This window comes from Micropterus dolomieu, linkage group LG02, assembly GCF_021292245.1.
Source record: "Micropterus dolomieu isolate WLL.071019.BEF.003 ecotype Adirondacks linkage group LG02, ASM2129224v1, whole genome shotgun sequence".
Taxonomy (NCBI): domain Eukaryota; kingdom Metazoa; phylum Chordata; class Actinopteri; order Centrarchiformes; family Centrarchidae; genus Micropterus; species Micropterus dolomieu.
The window spans coordinates 31236785-31249105 of NC_060151.1; the positions used below are offsets into that span (position 1 = coordinate 31236785).

The 12321-nt window shown below is 43.0% G+C and overlaps 1 protein-coding gene across 1 annotated transcript; it reads left to right on the forward strand.

The window, feature by feature from the left end:
* Positions 1 to 1959: 1959 nt before the first annotated feature.
* Positions 1960 to 5686, forward strand: LOC123962340 (keratin, type I cytoskeletal 13-like). Its single transcript, XM_046038402.1, has 7 exons — positions 1960 to 2543; positions 3135 to 3217; positions 3709 to 3865; positions 4054 to 4215; positions 4426 to 4551; positions 4634 to 4857; positions 5450 to 5686. Exons 1-7 carry the CDS (start codon positions 2067 to 2069, stop codon positions 5622 to 5624), a joined length of 1404 nt encoding a protein of 467 aa, XP_045894358.1. The 5' UTR covers positions 1960 to 2066; the 3' UTR covers positions 5625 to 5686.
* The last annotated feature ends 6635 nt before the right edge of the window (positions 5687 to 12321 follow it).

Sequence of the window (12321 nt, forward strand, 5' to 3'; positions counted from 1 at the left end):
ATTGTGTCCAAATGTTTATTATCACATATCCTAACATTACAGATCTATTATTCTTAAATTTTATGTTAATTATTGAAATTATATGCAAATAATGTATGAGCGGTCAGATTGACTGCCTTGGCTAGTAGTTTCAGAATTCTGGTAGTTTTAGTTTGAGCTACGTTGTGCATGCATCACATTATGTGTGTATCCATATGCATATGCTCTGTAACGCATGCTGCACATTAAACTCTGTGATCCAGACCCCGTCTTCTCCAACTGTAGCTGAACATTTCTTTCTTTCACAGCACAATAACAAAAGGTGTGCATGCCTCTTTCTAACATGGTAATGACTATAAAAGATAAAGTAATGGGTGTTGTACATGGATGTCAGTTTTACCTGCAGCTGCACATGATGGGAACATGCCGGCAGCAGATTACCATGCAGACACACCCACACCGCACAAATGATTAAGATTAAATGCCTGAGATTGCTCCAGGTTGCATTTATGCATACAGTGAATCTTTTGATGTGTCAGCTCCAGTTTGAGCCTCTCATATAATTGTTGTTATTACAATACAACATATAATGAAATAAGCTGCTGCTTTCAAAGTAAATGGAAGAAGCTAAGAAATATATTATATATTTAATTTATAATGTATAACTACAACATATCATGTCTGGTTTGCAATAGACTCTTTTAATGTCGTTCAGAACTTGAATCTGCTCACTCAGATGAAACATACAAAAAGGTTATCAAGACGATCCATTTCTTGCTGTTACTGTGGAACAAGAGTGGCCGGTCCTCCACAGCCGCAGCAGGCGATTCATTCGTCCAAACGGCACACGATAGAACTACTTTCTTTCAGTGGAGAGTATCCTGAAGATCATGAAGGACAAGGGAGATGGTGCTATCAGGAACCTCTGTGTGGAATTCAAGATCCCAAGGTGAGTAATATATATTTTTTATTTTGATACTAAATGTATTTTCTTAAAAGCGTCGCTCAGAGACATTTATGCTTGTTACCACCAGCAAAGGTTGAAACATTGGTATGGCAAGATGGTAAGATGCAACCATGTCAAATACAACAATGATGCCAATCAATACAAATTAATAAAAAGTGATCAACTATCCTATGAAAAACATTTTTATATTGATGGGAGTGGAGTCACTGATGTGTTTTATGAGTATAAAAGGTATAGATGCTGTTGTTTAATAAAGGGTTTGCTCGTTCATAGGTTCAATCATGCAATGAAGGTCACTGCTAAGGCGCCCTGTAATCAAAAGTCTTTCCCTTCTAAAGCTGCATCATGTTGGCAAAGTTTAACTTGTTTGCAGAAAGTATTATCAGTGTCTGATAATGATTATGCTCTGTTATCTCTATCTAGTGTTTATTATTTAATCTCTGTGGCTTTCATAAATCCTCCATGAATGCAAGGTAAACATTTCCAGAAGTGAACAGACTTTTCGGTGAATCTTTGGCACCTGATTTCAACTCCATCTTAGATTGTTATAGTGATCAGTCGCTCCTCAGTCTCTGCTTATTGTCCGCTCTGTTTACTTAAGATGAGGCAGCTGACAAAGACTTATTCTAATCAAACAAGTCAGGTTTACTCTTTAAGCAAGATTGGCTCCTGCTTCCCACCACAATAACCTGCTGCCTAGAGTCACCCACCGCTGAAAAAACAGATGGTGCTTATTCTGATGACTTAAATGGATGTGGTTTTTAATGCAGGGAGTGAACTTTAAATCTAAATGTCAGGCAGGTCTGGGCTTGCTCTGCAGCGTTTATTGCTCTGATCTTTTGATGCTATGTGAAAGTTGGCGTGATGATTTCTCTGCATTTAAATAAGCAGGTGAACATACATGTGATAGGTGTATTCCACATTTCTTACACACCCACAGCCCACTGAGTTAAACAAGGACAGGTGTCTCCTCCCAGGCTTTGCACAAGCTCGCCATCCTTCCCTCCTCCACCCAACTCATCTCAACAGTATAAAAAGTCAGCTGCTCTTTGAGCTCTTCACTTTCTCCTCTCCAGCTGAAACAGAAAGACAACCTTCTTTGCCTTCATCACCACGCAAAATGATTGCCTACAGCACCAGAACCTCCGGGTCGTCTGGTGGTGGAGTCTACAGGGGCAGCAGTGCGTCCATGCACGGTGGAGCTGGAGGCTCTCAAGTCAGAATCTCCTCTGGTGGCTCCTCCATGTCCATGTTCGGCGGTCGAAGTGGTGGAGGTGGCTCTAGCTTCAGCTACGGTGGCGGAGCAGGTGGTGGAGGTGGCTCTGGCTTCAGCTACGGTGGCGGAGCAGGTGGTGGAGGTGGCTTTAGCTTCGGCGGTGGAAGTGGTGGTGACAGCATGGACGCTGTTCTCAATGAGAAGGCCACCATGCAGAACCTGAACGACCGTCTGGCGACCTACCTGGAAAAGGTGCGCAGCCTGGAGAAGGCCAACAGCGAGCTGGAGCTGAAGATCAGGCAGTTCTTGGAGAGCAAGACCTCCCCCTCCTCCAGGGACTACAGCGCCTACTACGCCACCATCGCAGAGCTGCAGGGCAAGGTAGGCTCACATCTGACCCCCAAATCTTGCATCAAACCACAGCAGGTGTACAGTATGCTCTACCTGTCATCACCTGTTCATCCACTGAGCAACTCAGTGGCCACTTTATTAGGCACTCCAGTACATTCCACTGCAACAGCTCTGCTATGACATCTGTCTTAATGAACGTTTTTGTTGACATTGTTAGAAATGTGTATATTAAATTCCATTTTTGTAACTGAGGTCATAATAAAATAGATGATAGTTCTGGAAGGGCTGCTGTATCGGAAAACAAATGTGGATTTCAGTGCGCTCAAGGATCTTCAAGGAGTCATGCAAGAACAATATGAAAGTACAGATGTTAAAGTCATGATATACTGTCAATAAAATTGACAAAGTCTGACGTCATGCAAATACTGACAGTTGACATATTTTGCAGGAAAAGGGGTGGACGTGGCTTTCATTGCAGATTTATGATGCATTAGTTGTTACCGTTACTTTTCTGTCTACATAGATGGAGACCTTTAAAATATTAGTAAAAATCCCTAAAATGCGCCATTAAAGAATGAACATAAAAAGCTAACAGCACTGCTTTCCTCTTTCATCACACAGATCCAGGATGCTACCAGAATTAATGGTGGCATCTACCTATCCATTGACAACGCCAAGCTGGCTGCCGATGACTTCAGGCTTAAGTAATTGAATTAATTCATTAATAAGTGGCTAAGAGTTAAATTTAAAGGGCCTGAACCAGAAATAAGACATGGATTACATAAAGTTATGATGAGACACTGATTAAAAATCACTGCATCAACTTCTTCACAAGGATGAACGAATGTCGCTGTGAGCACTGCTTTAGAGTTGACATTTAGGAATACACAGAATTTGATGTTAGAGTCCTTCATGACATTAAACCAAGGCTAGAGACAAAAAAATACATTGGAGACAGAAGTTTACATTTTTTCCCATAAACTAAGGTTATTAGTTGACACCTGGTGGACACAATGAACTGCATCTTGATGCATTTCAGCTGTGGCAACAACCTTTGTTAATACTGAAAATAATAGTCAAACACATCAAGGCCCTGTTTTTTAAACTTCTTTTGAGGATGAATTTCACACACATTCACTCTGTTTTCGTCCTTTGCCTGCTTCAGTCAGATCTGAATGCTTTGTCCTGTGTGTAGGTATGAGAATGAGCTGGCCATGCGTCAGTCGGTGGAGGCCGACATCGCCGGGCTGAGGAGGGTCCTGGACGAGCTAACTCTGAGCCGGACCGACCTGGAGATGCAGATCGAGGGGCTGAAGGAGGAGCTGATCTTCCTCAAGAAGAACCACGAGGAGGTCAGTGGGCTTTCAGGGCCAAAAATTTTATTGGGCTAAATAAAATGAGCAAATGACATTAAACAAAATGGGTTTCCATTCAAAAATCAAGGAGTCAATAATCAAGTTCCCACAGACACCGAATGTCTCAGTGGAAGTTTTTTGGTTTGGCGAATGCAGAATCCTCACCTTTCACTGTCACCTTGTAGGAGCTGCTGGCGATGCGAGGTCAGATGAGCGGTCAGGTGAACGTGGAGGTGGATGCGCCTCCAGCAGAGGACCTCAATAAGGTCATAGAGGAGGTCAGGGAGTACTACGAAGCCACTGTTGCCAAAAGCCGCAAAGAACTGGAGGCGTGGTTCAATGCAAAGGTAAGGACCTGATTTTAGCCACGCTAGAGACTCTTGGACTCACGTCTGTCCGTCCACCCCTGTAGTTCAGACTGAAAGATTGTGATGAAATGTGGTTCAGACCTTCATGCTCCCCTCAGGATGAACTGTAATAACTTTGGTGATCCTCAGACTTTCCATCTAGCGCCATCATCAGGTCAACATGTTAATAACATGCTGTTTCCTCCACAGACAGAAGACCTTCACAAAGAAGTCGCTATCAGCACAGAAACCCTCCAGTCGTCCAAATCCGAGATCACAGATCTCAAACGAACGCTGCAGAGCCTGGAGATCGAGCTGCAGTCCCAGCTCAGCATGGTGAACATCACGTCTCATCACATCTTTTATGTCCAGTGTCTTTGTGAGGCAATAAACCTGATCCAGCTCCTCTCTCCTGCAGAAAGCGTCGTTGGAGGCCACCCTGAATGATACTCAGAACCGGTACGCCATGCAGCTGGCGGGTTACCAGAACCAGGTCACCATGCTGGAGGATCAGCTGACGCACCTGAAGGCTGACCTTGAGAGGCAGTCCCAGGAGTACCAGATGCTGCTGGACATCAAGACCAGGCTGGAGATGGAGATCGCCGAGTACAGGAGGCTGCTGGATGGAGAGGCCAGCGGCAGGTGAGCGAGCTTTAGTTATCGGAGAATTAAAGGATTGTTTACAGGATATTATGCGCTGATATCACATCTTACTTTATGCCAGAAGAAGCCAGATCTTCTGGGGGTTCAGTCCTGGGTTTTATTACCTGCAAAATACATTACTTTGCTCAAACCACTGACTCATATTTTGTAATCATATCCAACATCCTAAACTAACTTAAACATCACAGAACACTAAAAGTAAAAAAAAAAAAGATATTATTTTAGGGTTAAATTCTGGGTTTTATTATCAATAATTTTCCACCAACCTTTTCAACAAATAACATTTTGTGAAACAAAGGTGTCAGAAAACTGGCCAAGATTCATACTTTTTGATCAAATTTGAACAGACAATAGATAAGTAGACATTTTGAAACTACACTAATAGCTGACAGCAGGATGCAATGATGCAAATTGTGTGATTAGCAGTCAAAAAGGAAACTGCATTCATCATTTAATAAAATTGGCCTTGGAAAAAAACCCAAAATGTCCTGAAACATCAAATGAACAGCACACAAATTTCTTTATGTGAGATGTAGAAATTCTCACTGTGCTATTTGTTTCCCTCTTGCAGCCTGGCCATTTCCTCCTCCTCCTCCTCCTCCTCCTCCTCCTCCTCCAATGTGGCCTCCGCTACCTCCTCCACCACTTCCACCACCACCAAACAGAAAATAATTACCATTGTAGAGGAGGTGGTGGATGGAAAAGTGGTGAGCTCCTCCACAGAGACCGTCAGTCACACCCTCTGAGCACCAGTGGAGGGTACTCTGAAACAAACATGCAAATAAAAGCCTGCTGAGGTGCTTCAAAATAAAAAGTCTTTTGTTTCTTCTGTTTAAATTGAAGTGTCTATAGTTGCAGTTTCTCTAATGGCCACCAGCTGCTGCTGCTGCTATACTGAAAGGTTATGAGGGTCAGGATTAAGTTACAATTACAAAGCAACAAAAACGTCTAATCAGCCTTGGTGGATGTTTTGAAAATTATTCTATGATATGTAGCTTGAAAAACAATCATTGACTGAAAAAGCAAGGAGCAGCCCAAGGTAGCTAACACGATGAGGCTGCTGACAGTTTACTGTAAAATCTACATAAATGGAAGTATTTTGCCAAAATATTACTGTGTTTGAAAGACAACATATCTACAGTACTATCCCGTTCTCATCTCGGGGTGTCGAATACAGACACTTTCAGAAAGGCTGACAAAGTTAGTGACTAGTTATTCAATATAAAAGGTACCCTTCAGCTTCCATAGGGAATGCCCGCAGGCATACCTACGAGCCCTTTACCCTAACCATCACAGAGGTGTGTGCCTAAAAACCTAAGTCAGCAATTGTCTGCATGTCGACTGGCAGTAAATGACGCACTGAGATGAGAACGTGTTGGCAGTACTTACGATACATGACATATGATGCCCTTTAAAAGAGAGATTCAGGGTGACCACATTTTCAGAATAGACATGACATGAGGAGATCAGATTAATCTACAGTGAGAAAATCAGATTAATCTGCAGTGAGAAAATCAGATTAATCTGCAGTGAGGAGATCAGATTAATCTACAGTGAGAAAATCAGATTAATCTGCAGTGAGAAAATCTGATTAATCTGCAGTGAGAAAATCTGATTAATCTGCAGTGAGAAAATCTGATTAATCTGCAGTGAGAAAATCTGATTAATCTGCAGTGAGGAGATCAGATTAATCTACAGTGAGATCAGATTAATCTACAGTGAGAAAATCAGATTAATCTGCAGTGAGGAGATCATTTTAATCTACAGTAATGGGATCAGATTAATCTGCAGTAATGGGATCAGATTAATCTGCAGTGAGGAGATCATTTTAATGTACAGTGAGGAGATCATTTTAATCTACAGTAATGGGATCAGATTAATCTGCAGTGAGGAAATCATTTTAATCTACAGTAATGGGATCAGATTAATCTACAGTGAGGAAATCATTTTAATCTACAGTAATGGGATCAGATTAATCTACAGTGCAGATCCTCACATGCACTTACTGAAACTGGAGGTCAAACAAAAAGACATACAGGTAAAAAATATGTAAATCACATGTTGTTCTGAACAGTAATGTGAGCAGCTGGTTCTTCCAGAGGAGCAATATATTCAGGAGACTTTAAATTTGAGAAAGACCCTAATGTCCAGATGTTGTAGCTAGCAGACTCTCTCAAATCTTTTGACAGCACTAAACATCCATATATGTCCTACGTCATGTAACAATGGCAAAGAAATTTTAAAATGTTCTGGGAAAGTTTTACACATCGACCATGGCTAAAAAATCTAAGTGCAAAGAGTAATAATTGAGCTTGTTTGCAGTTGGAGATTTAGTTGCAGGATGGGGAAACTGGCATCTTCATTCCTAAACGACAATAAATCGATTGTGAATTGTCCCAAAATGACATGAGTGTTGAAAAGTACCAGTACAGCGACAGGTATACAGCCGCTTTTCTGGTGAAGACGGGATGAACTGGCAGCAAGGCTGAGCAGAGGCGTCGTATCAGCTGGGTTTTCTTCATTCTAGGGAATATCAGAAGAATCTGGCCTTAAATGTATGTCCAACTTTTTCTTCAATGGTCCTCGCGCACATGCTTGTGAACATACAAACAAGTTGCACCCCAGCAAAATAGAGGAGCGAGAAATAGTTGTGAACGTTTCAAAGCCGTAAAACCAAACAATGCATCTGAACATGTGTCAGACTTTGTACTGCTGCATTAGTGTCATCTCTATCTTAGCAAAGATCTGGTCATTTGCACGTCTCACACTAACATTGGCGGATATGAGCTTGCAGACTGGGTGCCCAGGGTGTTAAAAAGCTATACAAAGGGGTCTTGACCGTCCATATGATATGTGACGACTTAACAGTGAGAATGTGTTGGCTGGAGAGTCTGGTCGGATTCCGACAACATGAAAGTGAAGTCTCTCACACAACTAGAACAATGTGGTTTAAACATTACACAGCCCCAGGCCCCCAAAGCTCCAGATCCATCCACCCATCCATCATCAACCGCTTATCCTGCGTACAGGGTCGCGGGAGGCTGGAGGCCATTTTATATTTCTACTGCACATTTCAGATGCAGATATGGGTTTTCTCGAATACATTAGTGTTTAGATACTTTGCAGATTCAGATTAATAAATTGCAATCAACTAAGAAATGATGATGTGATATTCTAGATGATGCTGACAAGCAGAATATAAACTCGTTAAAATGACAGTACTGGTTCCACAGGTCTCACCTCAGGGGAGAGGAGCCTGAGACCCAGGTTCAACCACATAATTAAAGTATCCACTTGGAGAACAAATCTCACATGTACTTTAATAATGAAAAAATGCCTCTTCAATAACAAACAAGTGCTTCTTAGATCATAAACTTATGCCCGTGAACCAGCGACAGGGTCATGGATGGCTAAGGCTCATTCATGCACATGGGGAATGAAGGTTGGCCCATGTGGTCCGAAGACGTTGTTGCTGGTTCTGGTAGAAAGGTGTCAGAACACACAGAGCATTTGTATGGAGCTGCATAGCTGCTGGCCAGTCAGGGTACCCATGCTGTCGCCTGTCCACTGCCCAAAGCTAAAATGGGCTTGTGAGCATCAGAGCTAAACCACAGAGTAATGGAAGAAGGTGACCTGGTCTAATGAATCACCTTCTCATTTAAATCAGATGGATAGCCGTGTGTGTGTGAGTCACTTACCTTGAGAACACATGGCATCAGGATGCCTTATGGGAAGAAGATGAGCTGGCGGAGGCAGTTTGATGCTTTGGGCAAAGTTCTGCTTGGAAACCTTGCGACCTGCCATTCATGTGGTTGTTAGTTTGACACATACCACCTATCTAAGCATTTTTGCAGACCATGTACACCATCCAAAGGAAACGGTTTTCCCTGATGGCAGTGGCCTCTTTCAGCAGGACAATGCGCCCTGACACAAAGCAAAAACAGTTCAGGAATGGTTTGAGGAACACAACAATGAGTTCATGATGTTGACTTGGCCTCCAAATTCCCCAGATCTCAGTCTAATCAACCGTCTGTGGGATGTGCTGGACAAACCATGGAGGCCCCACTTCGCAGCTTACAGGACGTAAAGGATCTGCTGCTAACGTCTTGGTCCTAGTGTGACTGAAAACCCTGGCAGCTGAGTTCTGGACATATTGTAGCCTGTCCAGGACCTTGCAGGGTTCTCAATACACGACACCAGTGCAGAAGTCCAAGCGGGAGGTGATATGTCATGAAGTGAAGATCGAGGTCTGGAGATGTTTTTGAGGTGGTAGAAGGCAGATCTAGTAATGAGTATGTATGACATGTGACTGGAAGGAAAGGGTCAAGTCCAAATGACACCAAGGTTGCGTACTTCTTGGGATGGGGAGATGGAGCAACCTTCCAATTTGAGGAGTAGATCTCCTCCCCTCAGGAGCAGCGGCTTGGGAGCCACTACCATTAACTCCCTTTTGCTGCTGTTTTTTTTGAGTAGGTTAGATGACATCTAGGTTTTTATTTCATTCAGACAGTTAACAAGTGACAGAGGGGGAAGCTGAGTGGAGGGTTTGGTGCTAAGATACAGCTGTGTGTCATCAGCATAACAGCGGACACTGAGACCATGGTGATGTATTATCTGGCCAAGGGGGAGCATGTAAATGGTGAAAAGGAGGGTTCCAAACACAGAGCCTTGAGGCACACCTTGTTTGACTGGGGCCAGGGGGGGAGCTGGAGTCTCTTAAGGTGATGAACTGTTCCCTATTAGAGAGATATGACTGGAGCCAGCAGAGTGCTGAACAGGTAAGGCCAACACATTCAGATAGACGGTAAAGAAGGATGGTATGGGAAACTGTGTCAAAGACTGCTGAGAGATCTAAAACAATGAGAATGCTGATATGTTCAAAATCCGCAGCGATGAGGAGGTCATTTGATGAAATGTACTTCCGCACACTGTGGTTTTTAGTTTGTGTCCACCATAATCAACAGAGCTAAACTTCATAGTTCAAGTAGTGAGCCCTGGGTCGGCTGCCCCCATGTACCCACGCTATCTCCGCTTATGATGAGCAGTAAATGTGTCAGCAGTTTATAGACCACTTGTAAATAAATGTTTAGCGACAGTAATCAGACTATAACAGCTTTATATTAATGCATAAAGCCTAATAACTCCTTTATTATGCACTTATTAAACATTAACAATGATCCTTTACAGCTACTGGAACTAAAGTGGAAACATTGTTTTATTAAGATGAGTAAATGTTTATAAAAAAAATTTAATAATAGAAAAAATAGAAAAAAGTTACTGTTTTATTATTGAAAGACGATATCACACTAAGACAGTGTTCTCAACCTTTTTAGGGCCAGCGCCCCAAAAAATGTATTAATTAATTATATAAAGGGAAACACAAAATTGAGATGGCAGGTGACAATTCAAAATATCGATCAAATGTGATCTAGTGAGTTTCTCCTGTAGATCAACTTATTTAATATGATTCCTGTTGAGTCTCCCTCCTCTTTTGTGTTTGGGGAAGTACCTTCTTTAAATGTCATTGTGGCTCCTTTTCATATCAGCGATAAATTTATTCATTTTAAATCAGTTGTTGACTGGACTTGAAAAGCTTTTTTAGAAGGTTTTCTGCTCATGTTCAAAACATTCTGCACATTCAGAATCACTCCCACATTTCTGTGTTCTCTGACATTTAAAGAAAAAAAGTTGTAATATTATGAGACAAATGTCACCATTTAATGAGAATTTTGCTTCGCTGGTAGTTCTTGTGACAGACACGAAGCTGGATGAGACGAGGAGGTGCTCATGTCAGGGGAAAACAAAACTAATTGACAGCACTTGTGATCAGGCAGGAATCTCACCGCAAAGCCACACACACATTCACTTCAGAAGCTCTGATAATGTGCAGCTCACAGTCCAAAATGCAAGTTATGAAGTTATTAATTCATTTTTTTAAAGGCTAGGGCCATTTATGCAAATCAAATTCTGCTATTATACTAAAAATGTTCAATGCGTTTTTCATTTCCATGACATTAAGGGCTTTTGTATACAAAAGAAACTCATTGTGAAATACACAAAACATAGGATTCACTTTCAAAAACAACCTAAAATTTCCCAAGAATGACAAGGTTATTATTCAGAAAGTCATCTTTGCTGTTGTCCATGACAGAACCATAGATGATGTCCTTCAGAGAAAAGAGATTTGAACACTTTAGGATACATACATGGGAAAGATAAATGATCAGTACTCTCCTACTTAGAGCTATATCATTGCAGCTAAATGAATTTCCTCATGCAACAAACGGAGAACCATTGTTGTTTGTATAAAGTAACTTCATTATCACATTATTAATTATTTTTTAATTATTTTTTATTGAATTTGTGCTCTGGAAACATTGCAAACCAAACAACATAAACATTCATGGCAATGGGTGAGAAAGAGAGAAAGAGAGAGAGATCTCATGTCATGGAAACAAGTTTCTGCCGGAACATATCAAAGGTTCCTCCTCACTAGAGGAAGAGGTGTCCAGGCTGCAAAGTCCTGACTCGAACCGGTGACCTCTGACACGGGAGGTGGACACGCTGACGAGGAGGTTTATATCCATGGGCACTAGCCTTGGTCCCCAGTGTGTCTCTTAAGGTGTCGGGGAGTGAGGTCTACTCACTGCACAGCTTTGCTGGCTTCCGTCACACTCACCCCCCTGAACCTCACTCCCGTCCAGGTCACGGCACCAATGTAACCAGGTGCTTCCGAGAACGTACTGCAAAGTCCTGACTCGAAACGGTGACCTCTGATATGGGAGGTGGACACGCTGACGAGGAGGCTAAAACCCGTGGGCAGAGGCGTCGGTCGCCAGTGTGTCTCTTAAGGAGTCGGGGAGTGAGGTCTACTCACTGCACAGCTTTGCTGGCTTCCGTCACACTCACCCCCCTAAACCTCACTCCCGTCCAGGTCACGGCACCAATGTAACCAGGTGCTTCCGAGAACGTACTGCAAAGTCCTGACTCGAACCGGTGACCTCTGACACGGGAGGTGGACACGCTGACGAGGAGGCTAAAACCCGTGGGCAGAGGCGTCGGTCGCCAGTGTGTCTCTTAAGGAGTCGGGGAGTGAGGTCTACTCACTGCACAGCTTTGCTGGCTTCCGTCACACTCACCCCCCTAAACCTCACTCCCGTCCAGGTCACGGCACCAATGTAACCAGGTGCTTCCGAGAACGTACTGCAAAGTCCTGACTCGAACCGGTGACCTCTGACACGGGAGGTGGACACGCTGACGAGGAGGCTAAAACCCGTGGGCAGAGGCGTCGGTCGCCAGTGTGTCTCTTAAGGAGTCGGGGAGTGAGGTCTACTCACTGCACAGCTTTGCTGGCTTCCGTCACACTCACCCCCCTAAACCTCACTCCCGTCCAGGTCACGGCACCAATGTAACCAGGTGCTTCCGAGAACGTACTGCAAAGTC

Excerpts from the sequence above, each read along its gene's own strand:
- LOC123962340 (XM_046038402.1), top strand. The coding sequence starts at position 2,067 with ATGATTGCCTACAGCACCAGAACCTCCGGGTCGTCTGGTGGTGGAGTC. Across the intron at positions 3,866-4,053 it reads TCAAGAAGAACCACGAGGAG|GAGCTGCTGGCGATGCGAGG; the intron begins GTCAGTGGGCTT and ends GTCACCTTGTAG. Across the intron at positions 4,216-4,425 it reads AGGCGTGGTTCAATGCAAAG|ACAGAAGACCTTCACAAAGA; the intron begins GTAAGGACCTGA and ends TTTCCTCCACAG.